At 45.6% G+C, this 27,492-nt stretch overlaps 1 protein-coding gene across 4 annotated transcripts in view; it reads right to left on the bottom strand.

Moving 5' to 3' along the window:
* TXLNG (taxilin gamma) overlaps window positions 1-20,611 on the bottom strand; it is a 77,385-nt gene extending 56,774 nt beyond the window's left edge. For 3 of the 4 annotated variants that reach the window (XR_014835786.1, XM_013985941.3, XM_003134955.7), the window contains exon 1: window positions 5,745-5,905. Coding sequence is in view for 2 of the 4 variants with exons in the window: in XM_013985941.3 (XP_013841395.1) it covers window positions 5,745-5,846 (102 nt within the window). In the remaining 2 variants the exon portion in view is untranslated. Of the gene's footprint in view, window positions 1-5,744; window positions 5,906-20,481 lie in introns of those variants that run through there. The other variant, XM_085008572.1, reaches the window with a different exon arrangement.
* Between the last annotated feature and the right edge of the window lie 6,881 nt (window positions 20,612-27,492).

Genomic DNA, 27,492 nt, shown 5'->3' with positions numbered 1-27,492 from the left:
TTATTCATGCCAGAAGAGTGGAAATTCATTATCAAGTCCACAAATGGCGAGAAAAACAAGATAATGAAATGGTTTCTTCCCACCCCATGCGCTGCGCCTCCCCCCATGCCTCCTCCTCTGGTCCACCGCGGAGAGATTCTGGGAAGAGGAAGGAAGACAAGGGTTGCAAGACAGCTTCACAGAGCAGCACCCTAAAGGCAAGAGCAATGGATCTTTCTTCTATGCTCCTCTCCAGACCAAGTAAAAGTCTGCATGCCCGGCACTGTGCTGAGGGTGTCACATCAACTCAGGCTTCACAACACTCCTATGTGGGAGGGATGAGCATCATCCCCACGTCACAGATGATGCAACTGAGGCACAGAGAGATGGCGAAACGTGCCCAAGGCTGCACGGCTAAGAGGTGGCAAAGGGCCGGGAGTCTTGACTCCAAATCCATCCTATTTGCCTACTACCATGCTACTTATTACTGTGGTGCAGATGAAAGGGCACTAGGTTTCAGACTCGGCTTCACCCCTTGGGCAAATCACTTGACCTTGCTGAGCAATTTATCATCCGTAAGTGAGGATAATGACAGCTGCCCAGCCTTCTCCAGAGCATCAGTGATGCTGACAGAGTTAATGCGTAAATATGCCATAAAAACTAGAGAGCACCATGTAAATGTAAGATTTCATTAATTTGAGCACAGGTTCCACGCACCTTTATCCTTCCCATTTTACCTAAAAAAACTAACCCACAGAGCCACCAGAGAACTTTAAAAAAAAAAAAAAAAAAGTTTATTTTACTTATTTATTTTTTTTTTGTCTTTTGTCTTTTTGCCATTTCTAAGGCCGCTCCCTCGGCATATGGAGGTTCCCAGGCTAGGGGTCGAATCGGAGATGTAGCCTCCAGCCTACGCCAGAGCCACAGCAACGAGGGATCCGAGCCGCGTCTGCAACCTACACCACAGCTCACGGCAACGCTGGATCGTTAACCCACTGAGCAAGGGCAGGGACCGAACCTGCAACCTCATGGTTCCTAGTCGCATTCGTTCACCACTGCACCAGGACGGGAACTCCTATTTTTTTTTCTTTTTATGGCTGCACCTGCAGCATGCAGAAGTTCCCAGGCTAGGGGTCAAATCTGAGCTGTAACTTGTGGCAACGCTAGATCCTTAATCCAATGGGTGAGGCCAGGGATCAAACCCACATCCTCATGGATACTAGTCAGGTTCTTAACGCGCTGAGCGTTAAGGCTGAGCCACAACAAGAACTCCTAAAAATAAGTTTAATAGTAGTGAAATAATTTGTAACACCCCCAAGCAAAATTCGAGGGAAAAAATACCAACCTTAAACATGCTGGAAAGGCAAAAACTACAGAGACAGTCAAAAAGATCGGTGGTGGCCAGTAGTTTGGGGGAGGAAGGGATGAAGAGAAGTTTTTCAGGCAGTGAACCTCTTCTGCGTGGTATAGTAATGGTAGAGACACGTCATCATACACCATCAAAACTCTTAGAATGTACAGCACCGCCAATGAACCCTAAGGCCAACTATGGACTTTAGTTACTAAGAGTGTATCAATATTGGCTCCAGTGTAACAAACGCTATCACACTATTGGAAGATATAAGTAATGGGGAAAAGGGTGTGATGTGAGGGGATAGATGGGAACTCGGCAATTAATGTTCAACTTTTCTGAAAAGCTAAAACTGCTCCAAAAAAATGAAGTCTATTAATTTTTCAAAACCTCAACCTGGAGTTCCCAGCGTGGCTCAGTGGCTGACGAATCTGACTAGCATCCACGAAGACACAGGTTTCCCTGGGTTAAGGATCAGGGTTGCCATGAGCTGTGGTGGAGGTGGAAGACATGGCTTGGATCCAGTGTTGCTGTGGCCGTGGCGTAGGCCGGCAGCGCCCATTAGACTTCTAGTCTGGGAATCTCCATATGCTACGAGTGTGGCCCTAAAAAGCAAAAAAACAAAAAATAAAAAAACCAAAAAAACAAAAAAACCTCAACCTGGAGTTCCCATCGTGGCTCAGTGGTTAATGAGCCCGACGAGTATTCATGAGGACGTGGGTTCGATCCCTGGCCCGCTCAGTGGGTTAAGGATCCAGTGCTGCTGTGAGCTGTGGCGTAGGCCGGTGGCTACAGCTCTGTTTAGATTCCTAGCCTGGGAACCTCCATATGCCACAGGTGTGGCCCTAAAAAGACAAAAAAAAAAACCCTCAACCTTATAGGAGTTCCCTCGTGGCACAGAAGGCTAAGGATCCAGCACTGACACTGCAGTGGCCTGGATCACTGCTGTGGCTCAAGTCTGATCCCTAGCCAGGGAACTTCCACATACCTCACCAGCGTGGCAAAAAACAAAACAAAACTAAACAAACAAGAGAACCAAAAAACCTCAACCTTATAAAAAAACAAATTCTACACAGGGATATAGGAAAGACTATGAATGAGCTTGGTATTCTAAAAAATGTCTGGAACACTTGACAAAGTAATATCCCTTTTTATTTTTATTTATTTTTTCTTTTTAGTACTGCACCTGCAGCTATCCCTTCTTTTCAGACCGGTGCTGTCCAACAGAACTTTATGTGATGTGTAATGACGGAAATATTCTAAATTTGCTCCAGTATAGTAGCTACTAGCCATATGGCTACTGAAAACTTGAAGTGTGGCTACTATACTGAAGAATTTTTAATGTAACTTAATTTTAATTAACATTTAAATAGCCAGAGACTGCTAATGGCTATCACATTAGCAGTTTTATTTTTTATTTATTTATTTTTGGCCACCCATCGGCATACGGAGTTCCCGGACGAGATCAGATCCCAGACAGAGACACGACCTAACCCACAGGTGCAGCAACACCGAATTCTCAACCCACTGTGGCGGGCCGAGGATCGAACCTGTGTCCTAGCGCTCCCAAGATGCCGCCGATCCCATTGCACCACAGTGAGAATTCCCATGAGCACAGGTTTAGAAGATTCAAGAGACCCTTAGGGTGAGTTGTTCTCCGGTGGCTCAGTGGATTAAGGCTCCCGTGATGTCACTGCTGTGGTACAAGATCAATCCCTGGCCTGGGAACTGCCACATGCCACAGGCAAGGCCAAAAACAAAACAAAACAAAAACAAGAGAGAGAGGGATTCGTAGAAATGCAGTGGAATACTAACTTTAAGAAAGTTACCTTAAGAAACCATTCAAATGGCTGGAGTTATGAAACAATACCACAGAGAGCGGAGGCCCAGAATGACTAGATGGTCAGGACAACCAGGAAGCAACAAAGCCCATCTCCATTTTTTCTCCCTTTAAGTCCCATAATGTAACACAAAAGTGACAGAAGGGTCACTGTTCCTTAAACTCCTTCAACATTTTCAAAACCACCCAATGAGTTAAATATCATTTCTGCGTCCTGAGAAATAGGGCAGAGGTCAAGTTAGAATTAGGAATATGTTTTCAAGCTAGCAGCCCAGAGGAAATAAAAAAACGAAAGGTCCTAAGGAAAGAACTTAAAAGTGACTTACGCAAATAGGAGATATTCAACCAATTTTTTAATGAAAATTCAAAAACTCATATTGAACCATGCATTTTAATTCCATGTCAGAGTCAAGTGGAAATCAAAAGGAAAAAAGAGGCCCAGAGAAGCCCGAGCAAAGAGGAAAGGTGTCTGAGATAAGTAAACAAAAATGAGGGAGTTCCTGTCGTTGTGCAGTGGTTAACGAATCGACTAGGAATCATGAGGTTGCGGGTTCGATCCCTGGCCTCGCTCAGTGGGTTAAGGATCTGGCATTGCTGTGACCTGTGGTGTAGGTCGCAAATGCAGCTCGGATCTGGCGTTGCTGTGGCTGTGGTGTAGGCCGGTGGCTACAGCTCCGATTAGACCCCTAGCCTGGGAACCTCCATATTCCACGGGAGCGGCCCTAGAAAAGGCAAAAAGACAAACACACACACACACACACACACAAACACAAAAACACAAAAAACAAAAATGAGACAGTAGACACACAGGACTATTCTTATCCAGCTGTTCACCAGAGCACTGCCTCAAAGGGTCATTACCATTTAAAATGCTGGCTGATTAAACCTCAGTTCCTAATTCAGACTTTTTGTCCTTATCCTTGCGGCATAAAAAGGAACTTACGCCCTCAATTGCAGCAGCTTTTTATCAGAGTTCTCCCCTGGGGGAACCTATGAAATCAAACACTGAGATTGGCTCCCCACCCTCAGGGAATAAATAAGTGAGGTGTCCAAAGTGACAGTGTTGAATCCCTAGAGTACGTTCCGTCCACGGCTTTTTTTTCAGTCCTGCAAGTGCTGGATCTTTCTTTTAGAGCACAAAGAGGGAAAGAAAGAGAGGTAATTGAGAGGCAGTAACACCCTCATGCAGAGAGGTGAAAACACCCGACCTTAGAAACAGCTCCCCCCCTCAAGCTAGTTCTTGACACTCTGCAGAGGTAAGCCGAACCTTTGTTCTCCTTTTTCAAGTACACAAATCGCATTAGGAAAATATTATTTCGTAATTTTCTACAGGAGCAATCTTTGAGTACTCAAATGCGTAATTAAGTAACACGAAATAGCCCCGAGTGATAAAGCAGGACGTCCAACAAGTTGAACATTTCAATCTGCTCAACTCCAAGGAAAGAGACTTCCACCTTTCCATCTTTACAGCCCTTCTTCCACCTTTCTAGTCCTTTTCCCCGCATTTCTCTATTCCTGGGCCCTGACAGCCCTGTACCCCGTTTGTTGTGCAATCTTTTTTGAACTCCACCCACTGACTCCAGAACAAGTGGAATTCTCTCGTTCTGAAGGTCTTGATTTTCCTGTATCCAGGGAGTCACCGAAAGCTCCTTGACGTGAGTCAAGTAAGGCAAGGGAAACGGTCCAGACTGACTCCCAGATTAAGAGACCAAAGGCCAAGGTAGGGGACGCGCTCGAGTTTTCACCCATCAAATAAAAAAAGAAAAAAAAGGCCGGGGGGGGGGAGGGAATATCGAGAAGAGGGAATGAGGGCTTGATTGGGAAGATCAGCTCTCCGCGATGCTGCTCCCAACTCTGTGGGACCCAGGTCCGCCAACATCCCGTCCCCAAGGGCCGCCCCACGTGCAGCCAAATCCGTGGAGCCCAGAGACGAGCCCCAGGGCCTGGGTCCCGCGGGCCGAGCGGCCCGGCTCGCCAGCCCGCGCAGTGGCGGGGAGCGCGGGGTGGAGGGGGGGCGGGTAAAGGGGGGCGCAGTGCAGCCCCGGCTCCCGCGCGGTTATCTTACTGCGCAACAGCCTCAACCGCGCCGCCGGGGCGCAACCCCGCAGCACGCCCTGCGCACCTGCCCCGCGCGAGGAGGGCCGGCCCGTGACCCCGGGCAGCTCCCCGACGGCGGCGCCCAGCGCTGGGAACACGGCAAGCATGTGGAGGGCGGCGGCTGGGAGCGGGAACACCTGGCGCCCGGGGCCCCGCGGCGCCGGCCGCACGTGGCTGTCACACCTGGCGCGCCCCCGCCAAACACCCCTTCCCCCTCCCACCAGGCTTCGCCCCCCTGCCCTCCTCCCGCCTCCGCCGCGCGCGCGCGCCTCCAAACCCCAACCATGGCCCCCTCCCACATCCATCCTGGTCCCACTCCTCCCACCTGCTCCCACTGCCGTCACCCCCGAGAGGGAAGAGGGCCGGATGTTCGTCCCGTGGCTAGAGGTAACCCGCGAGTGTGAAGAGGTGGACCCCAGTTCGCTAGCCCCAGCACTCCCCCGACCCGGCAACAAGGCGGGCGCCCCCCAGACTGACTTTCTGCCGCGGGCTGCGTCGCCGTCCGCCCCGTCCGGCCTCAATCGCCTCCTCGACGCCGCCGCCTCTTCCCCGCGCTGCCTCTTCTACCCGCGTCGCCATGAGGTGACGGCAGCAGCCAAACAAGCGGCCCGACAAGGGGCACGGAACCTCGCAGGGCCTCGCTCCCCGCCCCTGAACCCCTCCGCCAACCGCCGTTTGCAGGACTCCTCACGTGACCGGAGGAGGTTGGCCCCCGAGGGGACTGAGCAGAATGGGGGTGGGGAACATTGGAGCCTGGGCCGGGCTTCTGCAGGGCCGAAGGGCGAACGGAGGCCGCGCGAGTCTGCGCGAACGAAAAAAGGGACTCTAGGACGGACTACAAGTCCCGGCAGGCTGCGCGGCCACGGCTCTCAGGCCCGGATCAGGATTGGAGCGTCATTCAGCGTTTTGAGATGGGGAGAGACTCTGCCGTGCTGAGCATGCAGCTTCCTGGGACTTGTAGTTTTTTAGGGGCGATGTACCTGTACCGGAAGGTACTCTGTATTATCCTAGGGGAAAAGTTTAGAAGTATTTCAGTGTTTGCGAGGGAGCGGGATTGGAGGCACATTGATGTGCTTTTGTTTTTCTTGCTTTTCTTCGGAAGTGAGCCTGAATGATTGGGGGATGGGGGCAAGTTGTAATTGCTTCAAGGTGGGAGAGTTGTAATTGCTCAGTAATTTGACAGTTTCTGGCCCCAACACCTGTCGCGACTCCTTCCCCTCCACTGAGCACTCAGCATCGTTTATTGGACCTGAGGCCCTGCGGGGTGGGGGCTGCGTCGTATTCATCTTGGCTGAACTGCCCGGCTTCTAGCACATTTCTCCCCCCTTAGTTGGCGGTTAATACACATTGAACGTACCCTGCTTTCTTCACCACTCGTTTCGTCACTGAAATTTAATTAACTCGGTTAGCTGAAGCGATTCTTTTTTTCCTTGACGTGACTGGGGCAAAGATGGAGAAAATACCCCATCCTCAGAAATACTCCCCATTTACATCTGATGGAACCAGAGTTCCAATGACCGAGTTTCTGATAGTCACAGACCATCGTGAAATCCTGACATGTTGCCTTAAATAACTCATTATGAAAATTTTTGTAAATCCTATGCCTTTTTTTTTCTTTCTTTTTTTTTCTTTCCCAGGCTAGGGGTCAAATCAGAGCTGCTGGCCTACACCACTGCCACAGCAACGCAGGATCCCAGCCATATCTGTGACCTACACCACAGCTCATGGCAACACAGGATTCCTAGCCCACTGAGCGAGGCCAGGGATGGAACCGGAGTGCTCATGGATACTAGTAGGGTTCCTTACCCCTGAGCCACAGGGGAACTCCTCCTATGCCATTTTTTAAAATAAAGAATACAAAACAGTGGTAGCAGGCACCACAAATTTAATAACTTATTTGAGAGTAGATTCCAATATTGGGTTAATTACTTCTATTAATTTTAATTATTTCTGTACATTTGGGGAGAAGTACCATTATTTTATTTCACTGGCAGAACACCTCAGTCCAGCTTTTTTTGTTGTTTTTTTGGTTGCTCCTGAAGCATGCAGAAGTTCTTGGGCCAGGGATCGAACCTGGGCTGGATGCCGTGACCTGGGGTGCTGCAGTGACAATGTGGGATCCTTAATCCACTGAACCACAAGGGAACTTCCTCAGTCCAGTTTTGAGATTTCAAAACTAGAGTAGTAGATAATGAATCTTACCCAGACTGTGTATAAAGCTCATGGCCTCAACCACCACTCCTCACCTTTTTAAAGGCAAAAGTCCCAGAGAGATGCAGAATAAGTCTATCGGTAATGATTCTAACACATCCAGAGAACTAGATGTCAAAATGCACTGTAGTTAAATTATGGTACCATAGAACACCATGCAGCTACTAAAAACGTTAAACATTTTTTTAAATTGACCTAGAAAATATACATAGCACAGTGAGCTTTAAAAAGAAAAAAAAAAAAAATCCATTTAGGGAGTTCCCTGGTGGCTCAGTGGGTTGAGGACCTGCAGTTGTCACTGCTGTGACTCAGGTTGCTGCTATGGCTCAGGTTCAATCCCGAGAATTTCCACATGCCAAGGGTACGTATGGCCAAAAAAGAAAACAAAGAAAACAAAAGGACTATGCAAGTGACCTCAAGTCTTCAGAGAAATGAAAAATACCTAACTGTATTTTTTATATACATTCTTATTTCAAAGGTATTTGGAAGGCTTGTAAAATAGACACAATATGCCATGATATACATATCGCGTAGGTACATATCACATCATTCGTTTATACACAAAAAAATAGAGAAATGAGAAGAAAGTGAAAGTGAAAGAAGGATGGGGGAAAAATAAGATGACGTCATGGGTGAGTTCAGCCCATAAAACACACACCGTGAGGTCTTGTCCACAAGCTGAACATGAGCGAAATTTTTATTTTAAGCTTCTTGACAGCTGAGAAAAGAAGAAAACACAATTTACACAGTGATTCACAACATTACAAAATATTAAACCTAAACTGAGTGCTTAAGAGAAACATGGCTATTACTGCTCCCAGGAGAAATATCAATTTCAATCTGCTTCTTATAATGTCTTCACTGGAGGCAACGGTGTGTTTTAAATCTGTCCACAAGTTTTTCGATCCTTCTCCCTTCAAAAAAAGGAATCTGATTCCCCTTTTCTTGCATGTCCCTAGGCTTAGTGATTGGCTTTTAAGGAAGACAGCTTAGCAGCAGCAAGGATTTGTAGTTTCCAAAGCTGGGGAGAGAAAGACTAGTTTCTGCCTGGCTCTCTGGGTCTCAGATCACTCTCTTCTTTCTTGGGTCATACTAGCCTGATTTTTTTTTTTTTTTTTTTTTTTGGTCTTTTCTGGGGCCCCACCCTGGGCATACGGAGGTTCTCAGGCCAGGGGTCCAATCAGAGCTGTAGCCGCTGGCCTAAACAGGCCACAGCCACAACAACTCCGGATCTGCGCCGCATCTGTGATCTACACCCCTGCGGTCAGGTCAACACTGGATCCTTAACCCACTGAGCGAGGGCAGGGATCGATACCCGCCACCTCACGGTTCCTAGTCAGATTCATTAACCACTGAACCCCGATGGGAATTCCGCAGACTAGCCTGATTTTTGAGAGACCCATTCTTTGTTTAGAATCTTATCTCAAATGCCTTCAAAGCGGTTTCTGTCTAGCCTTAGCCCAAGGCTTTGTAAAGCAATACGCTTATCTCTGCTGGGATCTGTAGTTTTTTATTTTAGGTCTTCAAGGGCTATCATTTCTTTTATTTCCAAATCCTTAGGAGACATCCTATGTTCTGTCTGCCTTAATTTTTCTCAGGTTCGCTCAGGGAGTTATTGACTCTTTTAAGAACTGTACCTGCCAGAAAGGTGAAAGTCACAAGACAAAGAGCTCCTTGCCAGCGGTTGTGGGGGGGGTTGGTATTCTCTCAACCCCAACCTTCCTAAAGACTATGCGTGTACCTGAATGTGGGCCCCCTTATGCAGATGCTTGGTAAAACTGCCAGCAGCCTGAGGCAGAAAATTCTTCAAAGCAGTAAGCTCATTGATGCCTTCAGCTCTCTGTCCTATTCAGAGGCCAGCTTACCACAATTACAGAGGCAGGACTCTGTTGGGCTTCATAATAGCCAATATCAGGAAAATGGCACCCACAGAGTTCAGAGCTGGACATAGCATCATTTAGAGGTTTTGATCTGTAGCATTTCGTCTAAGGGAACACGCTTCAGGTTTCTAGGTTCTTGTAGCTTGTCAATGAAAGTGTGAGGAGACGCTCAGAAATTTCAAGCAGCGCGCACGTGTCTTGAATATTGTTAATTTCACCGTGGTGAGTCCATTTCCGACACCTCTCACACTGGCCAACAAGCTACTAATTTCACCAATGAAAACCCATTTCTAACCTTCATTTCTCTACTTAGCCAAGCTTCTGCTCTTGTTTGGCTGTGACTAACAGACGCATTTGTAATAGCAAGAATCTGGAATATGGAATATGGACCCTCTGATTATGACAGCCATCTAACCCCTGGTGTGTGAAACCCTGAGGCAGGCCACTGCAAGCCCTTAATTTAACACAACACACAGACATACACAGTGTTGCCATCCCTCTGCGCTCACTTTCATTCTGGTCCTTTGTAGGAATTTGGCTGATTTCGACTTTTCTATACACGTCCACATTTCTGGCAGACACTGTAAGATTTAAAAAATAATGATAATTTATACCCAGCTTGCTCAAGCCTATTGATGGCAGGCTGTAGAGTATACGATTAGTTTGGCACTCACGGGGGTGCCAGCTCCAGCAGGAGGAGGACACTTCAGACTTTTGACAGGTATGAAATATTGGGAGAGAGGAGATGCATTTCAAAAATTCAAATAAGTATATTGCATATTTAGGCTTCACGAATTTTGTTCTGATTTATTTCTGCAAATTCTCAGCCAGAATTACAGACTTTCAAGGAAATGGAAACTATAGTTACGTGTAAAGACAACAGTAAAGAAAAATACAAAATACCTGTGGGGTTAGGTTCTGTTTAAAATCACTATATAAAATGTCAAGTTTTCCTTGAGAAGATATTTCGTTTTCTTTCTTTCTTTCTTTCTTTCTTTTTTCTTTTTTTTTTTTTTTTTTGGTCCTTTGTCTTTTTAGGGCTGCACCTGTGCCATATGGAGGTTCCCAGGCTAGGGGTCCAATCAGAGCTGTAGCTGCCGGCCTACACCACAGCCACAGCAATACAGGATCCGAGCCGTGTCTGCGACTTATACCACAGCTCATGGCAACACCAGATCCTTAACCCACTGAGCGAGGCCAGGGATCGAATCCGAGTTATCATGGATACTAGTCAGGTTCGTTAACTACTGTGCCACGACAGAAACTCTGAGAAAATATTTCTGACTTGAAATATTATCCTTGCTCTCCTGTGTTTTCCAAAGTTGGTCTGAAAGCCACAGTTTCAAATTCTCCTGGGACGGGAAAATACAGGTTCCAGGCTCCCTTCCAAGCTCTAATTTGAAGATTGGCATCTTTAGTGATATGAATGTAGATTCCCATCCACGAATGTAGTGTATCTTTCCCTTATTTAGGTGTTAAAATACCCCTACATGGCATGTATTATTCTCAGCCACCTTATATTTTGGGGTTGCTAATTAAAACAGCAAAATGAAGCATTAGAATGAAATATTTCAGACATGCCATAAGCTACACAGAAAATATAATGAATAACTGTCCACAGTTGATGCATCAGTCATATCCTGTCAAAAGACAGAAATAAAATTTATTTTCACAGACTAAATTTAACATAAAGACGGGCTAATATGAGAAAAAGAGTGACCCAGACACCCACAGTCAATTAATCTTCGACAAAGGAAGCAAGAATATAAAATGGGGAAAAGACAGTCTGTTCGGCAAGGGGTGCTGGGAGACCTGGACAGCTGCATGTAAATCAATGAAACTGGAACGCACCCTCACACCATGCACGAAAATAAACTCAAAAGGGCTTAAAGACTTAAACATAAGACAAGACACCGTCAAACTCCTGGAACAGGACAGAGGCAAAACATTCTCTGACATCAACCTTAGGAACGTTTTCTCAGGTCAGTCTCCCAAGGCAACGGAAATAGAAGCAAAAATAAACCAGTGGGACCTAATCAAATTGACAAGCTTTTGTACAGCAAAGGAAACCATAAAAAAAAACAAAAAGACATCTTACAGAATGGGAGAAAATAGTTTCAAATGATGCAGCGGACAAGGGATTAATCTCTAAAATATACAAACAATTTATACAACTCAACAACAAAAAAGCCAACAACCCAATGGAAAAATGGGCAAAAACCTGAATAGACATTTCTCCAAAGAAGATGTACAGATGGCCAACAAGCACATGAAAAAATGCTCAACATCCCTGATTATTAGAGAAATGCAAATCAAAACTACTACAAGGTACCACCTCACACCAGTCAGAATGGCCATCATTGATAAGTCCACCAGTAACAAATGCTGGAGAGGGTGGGGAGAAGAGGGGACCCTCTTGCACTGTCGGTGGGAATGGAAACTGGTACAACCACTATGGAGAACAGTATGGAGGTTCCTCAGAAAACTAAATATAGGAATTCTCATCATGGCTCAGTGGAAATGAATCTGACTAGCATCCATGAGGACGCAGGTTTGATCCCTGGCCTCGATCAGTGGGTTAAGGATCCGGCATTGCTGTGAGCTAAGTCACAGACATGGCTGGGATCTGGCGTTGCTGTGGCTATGGCTGTGGCTGGTAGCAACAGCTCCAATTAGACCCCTAGCCTGGGAACTTCCATATGCCACGGGTGTGGCCCTAAAAAGACAAAAGACCAAAAAAAAAAGAAAGAAAACTAAATATAGAACTACCATATGACCCAGCAAGCCCGTTCCTGGGCATATATCCAAACAAAACTTTCGTTCAAAAAGATACATGTACCCGCATGTTCATTGCAGCACTATTCACAATAGCCAACACACGGAAACAACCCAAATGTCCATCAAGAGATGAATGGCTTAAGAAGATGTGGTGTATATACACAATGGAATACCACTCAGCCATCAAAAAGAACAAAATGCCATTTGCAGCAATAGGGATGGAACTAGAGACTCTCATCCTAAGTGAAGTCACAAAGAGAAAGACAAATACCATATGATATCACTTATATCTGGAATCTAATATACAGCACAAAGGAACCTTTGAACTTTTCCACACAAAAGAAAATCATGGACTTGGAGAACAGACTTGTGGTTGCCAAGGGGGAGGGAGAGGGAGTGGGATGGCCTGGGAATCTGGGGTTAATAGATGCAAACTATTGCCTTTGGAATGGATAAGCAATGGGATCCTGCTGTGTAGCACTGGGAACTGTCTGGTCACTTGTGGTGGAGCATGATAAGGTGAGAAAAAGAATGTATACATGTATGTGTGACTGGGTCACCTTGCTGTACAGTAGAAAATTGACAGGACACTGTAAACCAGCTATAATGGAAAAACAATCATTTGAAATAAAAAGAGAAAGAGGAGTTCCCGTCGTGGCGCAGTGGTTAACGAATCCGACTAGGAACCATGAGGTTGCGGGTTCGGTCCCTGCCCTTGCTCAGTGGGTTAACGATCCGGCGTTGCCGTGAGCTGTGGTGTAGGTTGCAGATGCGGCTCGGATCCCGCGTTGCTGTGGCTCTGGCGTAGGCCGGAGGCTACAGCTCCGATTCGACCCCTAGCCTGGGAACCTCCACATGCCGCGGGAGCGGCCCAAGAAATAGCAGCAGCAACAACAACAACAACAACAACAACAACAACAACAAAAAGACAAAAAAAAAAAAAGAATGAATATATATGTATGACTGGGTCACTTTGCAGTATAGCAGAAATTGACAGAACATCATAAATTAACTATAATAAACAACTTTTTAAACAAATTAAAAAATAGGAGTTCCTGTCATGACTCAGTGGTAATGAACACAGCTAGGATCCATGAGGACATGGGTTTGATCCCTGGCCTTGCTCAGCAGGTTAAGGATAAGGCATTGCTGTGAGCTGTGGTGTCGCTCGCCAATGTCGTAACTGTGACACAGACCGGCAGGTGCAGCTATGATTCAACCCCTAGCCTGGAAACTTCCATATGCCAGGGGTGCAGCCCTAAAAAAAAGCAAAAAATAAAAAATAGGAGATCCTGCAGTGGCTCACCGAAAAAGAATCTGACTAGTATCCATGAGGTTGGAGGTTCGATTCCTGGCCTCGCTCAGTGGTTTAAGGATCCTGTGTTGCCATGAACTGTGATGTACTTGGATTGGATCCCATGTTGTTGTGGCTGTGGTGTAGGCCGGCAGCTACAGCTCTGGTTAGACCCTGGGAACTTCCGTATGCCACGAGTGCGGCCCTAAAAAGACAAACAAATAAAAAATAATAATAAAGAATGGCTAACTCATGTATTGGAGAGCTGAAAAGACAAAAAGGGAACACTAAGGTAGCAGGTGCTAAAAACAGCTATGGCTTCTAGAACTGGAGGGAAAAAAAGAAAGAGGTTATTATTACTGACTGACAAAAAAGAGAACTATAGCACAGAGAACTATATTCGATATGTTGGAATAGCCTGTAATGGAAAAGAATAAAAAAAGAATTCATATATATGTATAACTGAATTATTTTGCTGTACACCTGAAATTAACAGAACATTGTAAATAAACCATACTTCAATTTAAAAAAAAACATTTTAATTAGAAAAAAGAAAAGGAATTCTCTGGTGGCTCAGCAGGTTAAGGAACCAGCATTGTCCCTGCTGTGTCTCGGGTTTGATCCCTGGCCTTGGAACTTCTGCATGCAGCAGGCATGGCCAAAAGAAAAGAAAGAAAACACCAACACACACACACACACACACACACACACACACACACACACACAGAAAAAAAGAAAAGAAAAGAAAGAGGGGAAAAAAAAAGACTGCAAAATTTGGAGGAGGGGCCCAGACCTCTGAAGAGGGGGCGCTGTCGATGCCAAGGTCTCAGAGGGCAAGGTGAGTTAGGTTCTGGGGAAAAGCTGCGAAAGGCAATCAATTGCAACCACTGAAACCAATTAGAGCCAGGAGAAGGGGGCTGCTGTTGTTGGCAAAAGCCAGAATCAAGTCCCCTTTGGACTCCCGCCTGCCCTCTAGTGCCCCGCAGTGGCAGGAACTAAAAGGAGGGGGCGGGTGGCCAACAGAAAGCAGGGCGGGGGAAGCTCCAGACGAAAGTGTAATGACCACAGGGGCTCAGCTTCTGACTGGTTGGGGTCTTGGCCGGGCTTTTTCGGTGTCAGTGGCCCGAATGGCAGAGGAATATACCTACAGTGTCATTATCAATGTGAAATTTCTAACAATATTTTTTTTTCAGCTGTGCCTGCAGCATATGGAAGTTCCCAGGCCAGGGATCAAACCTGTGCCAAAGCAGCGACCTGAGCTGCTGCAGTGACAACACGGGATCCTTAGCCCCCTGTGCCACGGAGAAGTCTACCTAACAATAATTTATCTTTTTCCTTTCTTTGCAGCCACACCTGTAGCATATGAAGTTTCTGGGCCAAGGGTTGAATCAAAGCTGCACCTGCAGGCCTATAACACAGCCACAGCACCACCAGATCTGAGATGCATCTGTGACCTAAGCTGCAGCTTGCAGCAATGCCAGATCCTTAACCCACTGAACAAGACCAGGGATCGAACCCACATCCTCACAGAGACGAGAGTGGGTCCTTAACCCACTGAGCCACAAGGGAACTCCAACAATAATTTCTTAACATCATCCAATATCCAGTCCATTTTCAAATTTACCCTGTTGTTTCAAGAATGTATAAAGTGTACATATATATCTAATATCATATGCTATATTTTTTAATTTGTTGAGGTGAAAGTCACATACATGAAGTTAGCTATTTAATTTTTTTTTTTTTTTTTTTTTTGTCTTTTTGCTATTTCTTGGGCCACTCCCACGGCATATGGAGGTTCCCAGGCTAGGGGTTGAATCGGAGCTGTAGCCACCAGCCTACGCCAGAGCCACAGCAACGCGGGATCCGAGCCGCGTCTGCAACCTACACCACAGCTCACGGCAACGCCGGATCGTTAACCCACTGAGCAAGGGCAGGGACCGAACCCGCAACCTCATGGTTCCTAGTCGGATTCGTTAACCACTGCGCCACGACAGGAACTCCTAATTTTTTATTTTTTTCTTTTGAAGGCTACACCTGCAGCATGTGGATCAAACCCGTACGGCAGTTGCAACCTGCACCACAGCTCCAGCAATGCCAGATCCCTAAACCACTGTATCACAAGGGAACTTTCTAAAGTTAGTCATTTTCTTTTTTTTAATTTTGTTTATTAATTTTTTTAGGGCTAGCCCCGTGGCATATGGAGTTTCCCGGGCCAGGGGTCGAATCAGAGCTGTAGCCAGTGGCCTACACCACAGCCACAGCAACGCGGGATCCGAGCCATGTCTGCGACCTACACCACAGCTCACGGCAATGCCGGATTCTTAACCCACGGAGCAAGGCCAGGGATTGAACCTGCCTCCTCATGGATGCTAGGCAGATTCGTTTCCACTGTGCCACGATGGGAACGCTGAAGTTAGTCATTTCAAAATGAGCAATTCGGTAGTATTTGGTACATTCACGATGCTGAGTAACCACCATCTCTATTTAGTTCCAAAGCATTGCCACTGTTCCAAAATAAAACCCGTCAGCTGTTAAAAAAAATAAATTGTAAATAAATAAATAAAACCGCTTACTTTTTAAGCAATTCGTCCACATTCCTTCCTCACCCAATTACCAATCTTTGTTTTGTCCGCATATTTTATACAAGTGCAATCACGAAACATACAACCTTTATGGGAGGCTTCTTTCACTTAGCATAATGTACACACACACACATACACACATGTATAGAATTTGTAAAGTATCATTCATGAGGAAAGGCATATGGCAGTGACTATAACACTTTATCATTCCAATTATTATCCCTTTGTTTAGCAGCACCTGAGGCATGTGAAAGTTCCTGGGACAAGGATTGAAACTGAGCCGCAGCAGTGACCCCCAAGCCACAGCCATGACAACGCCAGATCTTTAACTTGCTGATCCACCAGGGAACGCCTTCATTCCTATTATTATTATTATTATTATTAGTCTTTTTAGGGCCGCACCTGTGGCATATGGAGGTTCCCAGGCTAGGGATCCAATCCGAGCTATAGCCACTGGCCTACACCACAGCCACAGCAACGGTAGATCCTTAATCCACTGAGCGAGGCCGGGGATTGAACCCGAGTCGGGTGCGTTAACTGCTGAACCATGACGGGAACTCCCCTTCATTCCTAATATATATTTTTTTTTTTGTCTTTTGTCTTTTTGTTGTTGTTGTTGTTGCTATTTCTTGGGCCGCTCCTGCGGCATATGGAGGTTCCCAGGCTAGGGGTCCCATCGGAGCTGTAGCCACCGGCCTACGCCAGAGCCACAGCAACGCGGGATCCGAGCAGCATCTGCGACCTACACCACAGCTCACGGCAACGCCGGATCGTTAACCCACTGAGCAAGGGCAGGGACCAAACCCGAAACCTCATTGTTCCTAGTCGGATTCGTTAACCACTGCGCCACGACGGGAACTCCCCATTCCTAATATTATTAAACGTTCTCTTTTCTTTCTGCATCAATGTTCCATTGACCCCAATCTTGGTTTTTATTCATTTATTTCTGTTATCTTTTTTATTTTGTTCTTTACTCTTTTTGATCTGTAATGAAATTACCTTATTGCTGTTTTACGTCCTAAAAGTATATATACTAAGTGAAAACATTTCAGACAGATATAAAGAGTTAAAAATCATTGCCTGGGGGGAAAAACTGTAATTGTAATGTATACATGTAAGGATAACCTGACCCCCTTGCTGTACAGTGGGAAAAAAAAAATATTTGCTGAATGAGTAAGTAAATGAATATTATTAATTAAAAAAAAAATCATTGCCTGTAATTTACCACCAAGATAGAATCATCAACACCATACTGTTTGCCTTTCCAGTTTTGTTTTCCACATAACACCGATGGCCAGCACACATCCCTGAACATGCATTTTTTTCAGGTTTTTTGGTTTTTTTTTTGTCTTTTTGCTATTTCTTGGGCCACTCCCGAAGCATATGGAGGTTCCCAGGCTAGGGGTCTAATCGGAACCGTAGCCACCAGCCTACGCCAGAGCCACAGCAACGCAGGATCTGAGCCGCGTCTGCGACCTACACTACAGCTCACGGCAACACCGGATCGTTAACCCACTGAGCGAGGCCAGGGATCGAACCCGCAACCTCATGGTTCCTAGTCGGATTCGTTAACCACTGCGCCACGACGGGAACTCCTTTTTCAGGTTTTTTATATGGTAAAATATACATAACATGAAATTTACCATTTTAACCATTTAGTAATAGAAAAGGGTGATTTCGCAACCCCCCAGTGAATGGATGAGCCAGGCACCGAATATCAACAGCTCCCAAGGGCCGCTGGGAGAAACCACCCATGTCTCCTGATTTTGAGAACAGCCACCACCTAAACTTGTGTGGATGTGATCAAAACTAATCGAGATTGAGAGTTCCCGTTGTGGCACAGCGGTACCAAACTCAGCTAGGATCCATGAGGACTCGGGTTCGATCCCTGGCCTCCCTCAGTGTTAAGGATCCAGAGTTGCCGCCAGCTGTGGTGTAGGTTGCAGACACGGCTCGGATCTGGTGTGGCAGTGGCTGTGGTGTAGGCTGGCAGCTGTAGCTCTGATTAGACCCCTGGCCTGAGAACCGCCATATGCTGCATGTGTGGCCCTAAACACGTGCGCGCGCACACACACACACACACACACACAAAAAAAAAAACTCAAAACAAAAAAAGAAAAGACAACCTTTGGAATGGGAGAATATAGTTTCAAAGGATGCAACCAATAAGGCTTCATCTCCAAAATATACAAACAACTCATACAACTCAACAGCAGAAAAAAAAAAAAAAAAAAACCCAATGGAAAATGAGCAAAAGATGTAAAGAGACATTTCTCCAAAGAAGACATATGGATGGCCAGCAGGCACATGAAAAGATGCTCAACATCACTAACTACTAGAGAAATGCAAATCAAAACTACAGTGAGGTACCACCTCACAGCAGTCGGAATGGCCATCATTAACAAGTAAACAAATAACACATGCTGGAGAGGGTGTGGAGAAGAGGGGACCCTCCTGCACTGTTGGTGGGAATGGAAATTGGTACAACCACTATGGAGAACAGAATGGAGGTTCCTCAGGAAACTAAATAGAGAACTACCATATGACCCAGCAACCCCACTCTTGGGCATATATCCGGATAAAACTTTCCTTGAAAGAGACACACGCACCCGCATGTTTATCACAGCACTGTTCACAACAGCCAAGACATGGAAACAACCCAAATGTCCATCAAGAGATGAATGGATTAAGAAGATGTGGTACATGTACACAATGGAATACCACTCAGCCATAAAAAAATGTCATTTGCTGCAACATGGATGCAACTAGAGATTCTCATATTAAGTCAAGCCAGAAAGAGACAAATACCATATGATATCACTTATATGTGGAATCTAAAATATGGCAAAAATGAACCTATCTACAAAACAGAAACAGACTCACAGACATGGAGAACAGACTGGTGGTTGCCAAGAGTGAGGCGGGAAGGGAGTGGGATGGATGAGGAGTCTGGGTTCGTAGATATAAACTATTACCTTTAGAATAGACAAGCAATGAGATACTGCTGTATAGCATAGGGAACTATATCCAGTCACTGCGACAGAACATGATAATGACAATATGAGAAAAAGAATTTATACATATGTGTGACCGGGTCACTTGCTGTACAGCAGAAATTGACAGAACATTATAAATCAACTATACTAAAAAAAAATTTTTTTTTAAAGTCTTCCAGGGAGGAAGGGAGCAGTTACTTGGTGCTCAGAGGGAATTTTGAGGATGGCTAGCAAAAGCAAAGGTCTATTTCTTTTCTTTTTTCTTTTTTTTTGCTTTTTAGAGCTGCACCTGTGGCATATATATGGAGGTTCCCAAGCTAGGGTTTGAATCGGAGCTACAGCCGCCAGCCTACACCACAGCCACAGCAACGCAGAATCTGAGTCACATCTGTGACCTACACCACAGCTCATGGATGCCGGATCCTTAACCCACTGAGCAAGGCCAGAGATCGAACCCGCAACCTCATGGTTCCTAGTCAGATTCGTTAACCACTGAGCCACGACAGGAACTCCCAATAATTGGTTCTTTTGAAAGGAATCAGGGCTCTTTGGAGAAACGCCTTATTTCTTTTTTTTTTTTTTTTTTTTTGTCTTTTTGCTATTTCTATGGGCCACTCCCGCGGCATATGGAGGTTCCCAGGCTAGGGGTCCAATCGGAGCTGGAGCCACCGGCCTACGCCAGAGCCACAGCAACGCGGGATCCGAGCCGCGTCTGCAACCTACACCACAGCTCACGGCAACGCCGGATCGTTAACCCACTGAGCAAAGGCAGGGACCGAACCCGCAACCTCATGGTTCCTAGTCGGATTCGTTCACCACTGCGCCACGACGGGAACTCCCGAAACGCCTAATTTCAAGCCTGGGACAGGAAATATAAAAGATGTGTATGGAATATCTAGTTATCGTGTGTGTGTGCGCGCGCGTGTGTGCGCCACAAAGCAAAGAGCTATCAAAGACAACTTACTAAGGTTAAGTCAAAGGGATTCAGGGACTTCCTTGAAGAAGCTCCTATTGGCCTAAGGTAGGACAATTAAAATAATAAGGATAAAAACTGCAATGGACAGACATAAAATACACTCACATAAAATATACTTAAAAGACATAATATACTTCATATATATACTTAATAATATACTTAACAGACATAAAATATACTTAAACCCATCAGTTAATACGGATTCTTGAATTTTTTTTTTTTTTTTTTGTCTTTTTGCCTTTTTTCTAGGACTGCTCCCGCGGCACATGGAGGTTCCCAGGTTAGGGGTCCAATCTGAGCTGTAGCCGCCGGCCTACACCACAACCACAGCAACGCAGGATCCAAGCCGCGTCTGCGACCTACACCACAGCTCACGGCAACGCTGAATCCTCAACCCACTGAGCAAGGCCAGGGACCAAACCCGAAACCTCATGGTTCCTAGTGGGATTCATTAACCACTGTGCCACGACGGAAACTCCAGGGATTCTTAAACTGACCTTTGGTTTAGAGCCTCAACTATGGGAGTTGACATCTGCAATTCTTTGACTTTTCTTTCTTGGTCTCAAGGAGGTACCTGCAGCTCCAGCTGTCACATCCATGTTCCAGGGAACAAGAGACAGGAAAGAGGGAGGCGGACTCAGCTTTTCTGGAAGTTCGCCTAAAGGCTTTTGTTTTTCATTGGCCAGTCTCACCTGCTAGGGACACTGGGAAATGTAGTTTTATCCTCCAAACTGAGCAAACAGATTGCTGCCCCTGGGAATGCAGAGAAATGACGCTGGATAGGGAGCAGGCTTGGTTAGCCACACTTTTGTATCTTTGGTTATACCCCATTTCTCATTCCTTATGTTAGTCACGCCTGCTTTTTTTTCCCCTGGATCAAATTAATAATTCATTCTGACTTCCTTGATTCTTTATTTTGTCCTTCTGCTGTGGTTATTATTTTCCTTCTAATTTCTTTTTTTCTTTCTTTCTTTCTTTTTTTTTTTTTTTTGTCTTTTGTCCTTTTAGGGCTGCACGTGCGGCATATGGAGGTTCCCAGGCTAGGGGTCTAATCGGAGCTGTAGCTGCCAGCCTACGCCAGAGCCAGAGCAATGCGGGATCCGAGCCGTGTCTGAGACCTACACCACAGCTCAGGCCAACGCTGGATCCTTAACCCACGGAGCAAGGCCAGGGATTGAACCCGCAACCTCATGGTTCCTAGTCGGATTTGTTTCTGCTGCGCCACGACGGGAACTCCTCCTTCTAATTTATCTTCTGTGTTGCTTAGTTGGCTAAAGGGCCTGTCTGGTATTTCTTCATCTTTGCTTATGAAATCATCTTATTGATTTTTCTTATTTTTTCTCCATATGTCAAGTACAGAAATTTCTGAAAACGTAGACAAGAAGGCCCAACACTCATTATTCTTTCAGTGTAAGCAGTTTTGGTGTGAGCATTTTTCTGTGTATATACGTGCCCAACACACGTACACCTTTCTTTTGGGAAGGAAAAAAGTGTACTATTAAATATATTGTTATATCTTTTATATTTCATGTGATATTATACCGTGAATCTTTTCTCAAGTCAGATGCAGAGCTCCGATATCATTTTCTTAAGCAAAATCCTTTATTCAAACGAAATCCTACTCAGAAGCCGGATGAGCAGAAGAGATGGAGTCGGGGTCCAAGCTATTCCACGGAGGTAAGGGAGTAACCCCGGAATCTCGAGGGCGGGGTCTCAGCCTTCATTTGCATAACCACAATGCACGGCATGCAATGTATTTTCAAGCTAAAAAGCTGTAGTTTCCTTTAAAGGCATTATTTGAAAGAATGAGACTTTATGCAACTGACTGGAGAAAGCTGCTGCAAGCGCTTGACCTGGGTTTACATTCACCGTTACCGAACCAGGAGTGATGCGTGCTACATATTTGGTCCTCCAGCGTTGTGTTGTTATCTTACTCATGCTTCTCTTCACACTGTATAAGCTTTGTGTCTTTCACTAAAGATTATTGTGTGAGGGAGCTCGCGAATTTGGCCTCAATTTTTTGAGGCCTTGCATTGGCAAGGCTGCTAATTGTGGGTGAAAAAGCAGAACTTGAGCGTTTTGTTCTCGTTTTCTTGTGTTTTTTTTTTTCTGTTTTGTTTTGATGGTGTTGTTGTTGCTACTTCTTGGGTCGCTCCCGTGGCATATGGAGGTTCCCAGGCTAGGAGCCGATTCAGAGCTGCAGCTGCCAACCTTCGCCAGAGCCACAGCAACGCGGGATCCGAGCCGCGTCTGCAACCTACACCACAGCTCACGGCAACGCCGGATCGTTAACCCACTGAGCAAGGGCAGGGATGGAGTCCGCAACCTCATGGTTGCTAGTCGGATTCGTTAACCACTGCGCCACGACGGGAACTCCTGTTTGTTTTTCTTATTTTCTCGTTGTGATTTAGTGGTGCGTAAACTGATGTCCTGTTTGCCTTTTTTTTTTCTTTGTTGATGGGGAGTTCCCGTCGTGGCGCGGCGGAAACGAATCCGGCCAGGAGGTTGCAGGTTGGATTTCCTGCGTCGCCATGAGCATTGGTGTAGGCTCCAGCCGCAGCTCGGAGCTGGTGCGGCTGTGGTGTAGGCGGCTACGGTGTAGGCCGGCAGCTGTAACTCCAATTAGACCTTCCAAAAAGACCCAAAAAAAGGTTAAATTGTGTGAGATCCATAGAATTTCTATTTATGATCATAAATTGCTTTTTTTTGCATATGGAGGTTCCCAGGCCTACACCACGGCCACAGCCACGCCAGATCCAAGCAGAGTCTGCGACATACACAGAAGCTCAAGGGAGCGTAGGGATCAAACCCGCAACGTCTGGGTTCCTACTCGGATTCCTTTCGGCTGTGCCATGATCGGAACTCCTCCATTCACAGCCTCTTCACCTGTTAGCATGCGTTGATGGACTTTTGGGTTGGGTGCAGCCTGAGGCCCCCAGGTTGCATAACCCCAGGGTTATTTTTGCACTTGCCACCTAGTTGCATGTAGAAGGTAGCCTTTGATTTATCTTCGATTTTACTAAATAATGGTAATTTTCTTCCTGAGTAGTCATCGTTTTAGACTTTAGGACAATTGCTGATTAAAGAAGTGCATACTTAACTTTTCATTTATGTGATGCCAATTTTTTATTTTTTCCCAAAGAGGTTGTACCAGTGTACACTTGCCGGCAGCACATCAACATTTCCTCGTTTCATATGCTCAGCAACTCTTGCTATTTTTAGGCGTTTACAATTTTTGACCATCTGGTGTGTGTGAGGTCCGTCATTCAAAGTATCTGCCTATAATGTCACTGTATGGATGAGCCAACACTTGTTCACATCAAGATTCTGACGCAGGGCGTGCAGATAGTTTCCAATTTTTCTTTTTCCCGTTTTTTTTTTTTTTTTTTGGCTGTGCCAGCAGCATGCAGAAATTCTGGGGCCAGGGATGGAACCTGTGCCACAGCAGTCACCACACCAGATCCTTAACCCCAATTAGCCACCAGGAAACTCCTCCAATTTTTCTATTTTATAGTCAAAACAGTGGTTGTCCAATTACTTCCTTAGAATAAATTCCAAGAGTGGAAATGCAAGACAACGCTCCACACATTAAAAAAATTTGATCCGGAGTTCCTGTTGTGTTTCAGCGGTAATGAACCCGACTAGTATCCATGAGGACATGGGTTAGATCCCTGGCCTCACTCAGTGGGTTAAGGATCCGGATCTGGCGTTGCTATGGCATATAGCCTGTCAGCAGCAGCTCTGATTCAACCCTAGTCTGGGAACTCCACGTGCTGCGACTTCAGCCCTAAAGAGACAACCACACACACAATTCTTTTTTTTTTTTTTTTTGGTCTTTTTTTGTTATTTCTTTGGGCCGTTCCCGCAGCATATGGAGGTCCCCAGGCTAGGGGTCGAATGGGAGCTGTAGCCACCGGCCTACGCCAGAACCACAGCAACACAGGATCTGAGCCGCGTCTGCAACCTTCACCACAGCTCACTGGCAACACCGGATCGTTAACCCACTGAGCAAGGGCAGGGACCGAACCCGCAACCTCATGGTTCCTAGTCGGATTCGTTAACCACTGCGCCACCACGGGAACTCCACAAAATTTTTTTGATCCATATTACTCAACTGCCACTTGGCAAGATTTTTACAGCTTTACATTTCACCTACAGTATTTGCATGTCTTTATGTCTTTTTCCCCATCCTTTTGTCAAAAAAATAGCTTCAAAGCAAACAAACAAGGAAGTTTCCGACGTGGTGCAGCAGAAACGAATCCGACTAGGAACCATGAGGTGGCAGGTTCCATCCCTGGCCTTGCTCAGTGGATTAAGGATCCGGTGTTGCCATGGGCTGTGGTGTAGGTCGCAGATGTGGTTCAGATCTGGCGTTGCTGTGGCTGTGGTGTAGGCCGCCGGCAATATCTCTGATTCAACCCCTAGCCTGGGAATCTCCATATGCCACGGGTTCAGCCCTAAAAAGATCAACAAAACAAAAAACTTTGCAGCGTTCCCGCTGTGGCACAACAGGTTCAGTGTCATCTCTGCAGCGCCAGGATGCAGACTCCATCTCCAGCCTGGCACAGCAGGTTAAAGGATCCAGAGCTGAGCAGCTGTGGCGTAGGTTGCAACTGCAGCTGGGATGTGATCCCTGGCCCAGGAACTCCATGCGTCTGCAGGGCAGAAGGAAGGATGAAAGGAAGGAAAAAAGAAAGAAACTTTGTGGGAGAAAATATTTGCAAATGAAGCGACTGACAAGGGATTCATCTCCAAAATTTGTAAACACCTCTTGCAGCTCAATACCCAAAAAAACAACCCCATCCAAAAATGGGCAGAAAAACTAAACAGACAATTCTCCAAAGAAGACTATACAGATGGCCAAAAAACACATGAAAAGATGTTCAACGTCACTCATGATTAGAGAAATGCAAATCAAAACCACTAGGAGGTGCCACCTGACACCAGCCAGAATGGCCATCATCCAAAAGTCCACAAACAGTAAGTGCTGGAGAGGGTGTGGAGAAAAAGGAACCCTAGTACACTGTTGGTGGGATTGTTAATTGGTGCAACCACTGTGGAAAACAGTATGGAGATTCCCAAAAAAGCTGAAAATAGAACTACCATTTGATCCAGCAATTCCACTCCTGGGCATCTTATCCAGAGAAAACCATGACTCGAAAAGACACACGTATTCCGATTATATACAATAGCCAAGACATGAAAACAACCTAAATCCCCATCAACATAGGAGTGGATCAAGAAGGTGTGGTACAGAGACACAATCATATATTACTCAGCCATTAAAAGGAGAGAGATAACGGCATCTGCAGCAACATGGATGGACCTAGAAATTATCATGCTATGTGCAGTTAGCCATACAATGAGACACCAACATCAAATGCTATCACTTACATGTGGAATCTGAAAAAAGGACAGAATGAACTTCTTTGTACAACGGATTTTTTTTTTTATTTTTGGTCTTTTTGCCTTTTCTAGGGCCACTCCTGTGGCATATGGAGGTTCCCAGGCTAGGGGTCTAATCGGAGCTGTAGCTGTCGGCCTACACGACAGCTCATGGCAACGCCAGATCCCTAACCCACTGAGCGAGGCCAGGGATTGAACCCAAAACCTCATGATTCCTAGTCAGATTCGTTAACCACTGCGCCATGACAGGAACTCCTAAAAGATTTTTGTTATTTGGTATCATGGGCATAAAGGCACCATCCATCCTTTACAGCCTTGGGGGCAGGCACATCAGCTCTCCAATGTCTCCTAACAACCTCAGCGAAAGCTTGTGAACATGTAAAACGGTTCTCAGAACATACTGCCTCTGCGCCGTAGAGAGTGCACCTTTGAAATGCTTTATTAGAAATATCTGCAATGAACATGCAGGTGCATGTGTCTTTTTTTAGGAAAGTTTGATCCAGATATATGCCCGAGAGTTCATTGCAGCACTATTCACAATAGCCAAGACATGGTAACAACCCAAATGTCCATCGACAAACAACTGGATTAGGAAGATGTGGTATATACACACAATGGAATACTACTCAATCATAAAAAAGAACAAAATAACGCCATTTGTGGCAACATGGATGGAACTAGAGACTCTCATACTAAAAGCGAAGTCAGTCAGAAAGAGAAAGACCAATACCATATGATATCACTTATATCTGGAATCCAATATTTGGCACAAATGAACTTTTCCACAGAAAAGAAACTCATGGACTTGGAGAATAGACTTGTGGTTGCCCGGGGGTAGGGGAAGGAGTGGGATGGACTGGGAGCTTGGGGTTAACAGATGCAAACTATTGCTTTTGGAATGGATTTTTTTTTTTTTTTTTGTCTGTCTTTTTCCAGGGCTGCACCCATGGAATATGGAGGTTCCCAGGCCAGGGGTCGAATCGGAGCTGTAGCCAAAGGCCTACGCCAGAGCCACAGCAACGCTGGATCTGAGCTGCGTCTGCAACCTACACCACAGCTCACGGCAACGCCAGATCCTTAACCCACTGAGCAAGGCCAGGTGTTGAACCCGCAACCTCACAGTTCCTAGTTGGATTCGTTTCTGCTGCGCCACGATGGGAACTCCTGGAATGGATTAACAGTGAGATCCTGCTGTGTAGCCCTGAGGACTACGTCTAGTTACTTACAATGGAGCATGATAATGAGAGAAAACAGTATGTAGACATGTATGACTGGGTCCCTGTGCTGTATATACAGTGGGAAAAAAAATTGTTGGGGAAATAACAATAAGAAAGAAATATCTGATTTAACAGGATTATTCATTGTCCCCCTGGGAACTTGGTGCCTCTTAATTTGACAGTATGAAAAGGGAAGTGGGCAGTGAGTGACAACCGGGACACAGAGGCACCTATATTGCCAACTAAAAAGGCACTGTCAGCTGAGGATGTTAGTGGAAGAGTAAAAAGTAAAAGGCACCAGAAGCTCTGCTGCTTGCAGCATCTTTGTGTATTAGTCTAGCGCTTCTCAGCCCACAAAGTCTATTTTAATTCCTGGGCCGCTCGGGAACGTGCAGTCTGGGCCAGCAGGTCTGGGGTGGGGCCTGAGACCTTGCTTGATGAACCACTTAATTCTATGCCCCTTTCAAAGCTCCTGAGGCAGGCAGAGGATGCAGGTTCCTGAGCTGCACTCTGAGCAGTCAGGTAGGATTCCCAGTGTGAATTATGTCCGTATTTTAACATTCCGTGAAGCTTCTGTGTCTTCCTGCTGGTTGACCCTCGAGCATGTAATATTTAAGCAATTTCCCACCAAACGTGGTTACAAATTATCTTGCCCTTTAAAAGACATTTCAGTTACCTGCATAATTTACAAAAGCAGAATATTTTACCCAATGACGAATCCATAAAATTACAGCATAACTAGTTTTAGGCTTTGTATAAAATCTTATTTTATCCTTTTACTTTCACAAGGCAACACACAATTAGGAAATAAGAGGATCAGGCAAAATTGATAGTAACAACTGTAATACACTTACATGGTCATTTTAGGGTTTTGTTTTTTTTTTG

This window comes from Sus scrofa, chromosome X, assembly GCF_054392235.1.
Source record: "Sus scrofa isolate SSC_HxYL_T2T_F1_AM1 chromosome X, Sscrofa_HxYL_maternal_Yorkshire_Landrace_v2.0, whole genome shotgun sequence".
Classification (NCBI taxonomy): Eukaryota; Metazoa; Chordata; class Mammalia; order Artiodactyla; family Suidae; genus Sus; species Sus scrofa.
The sequence above is the reverse complement of the archived record's forward strand: the minus strand, read 5'-3'. Positions and strand labels throughout refer to the sequence as shown.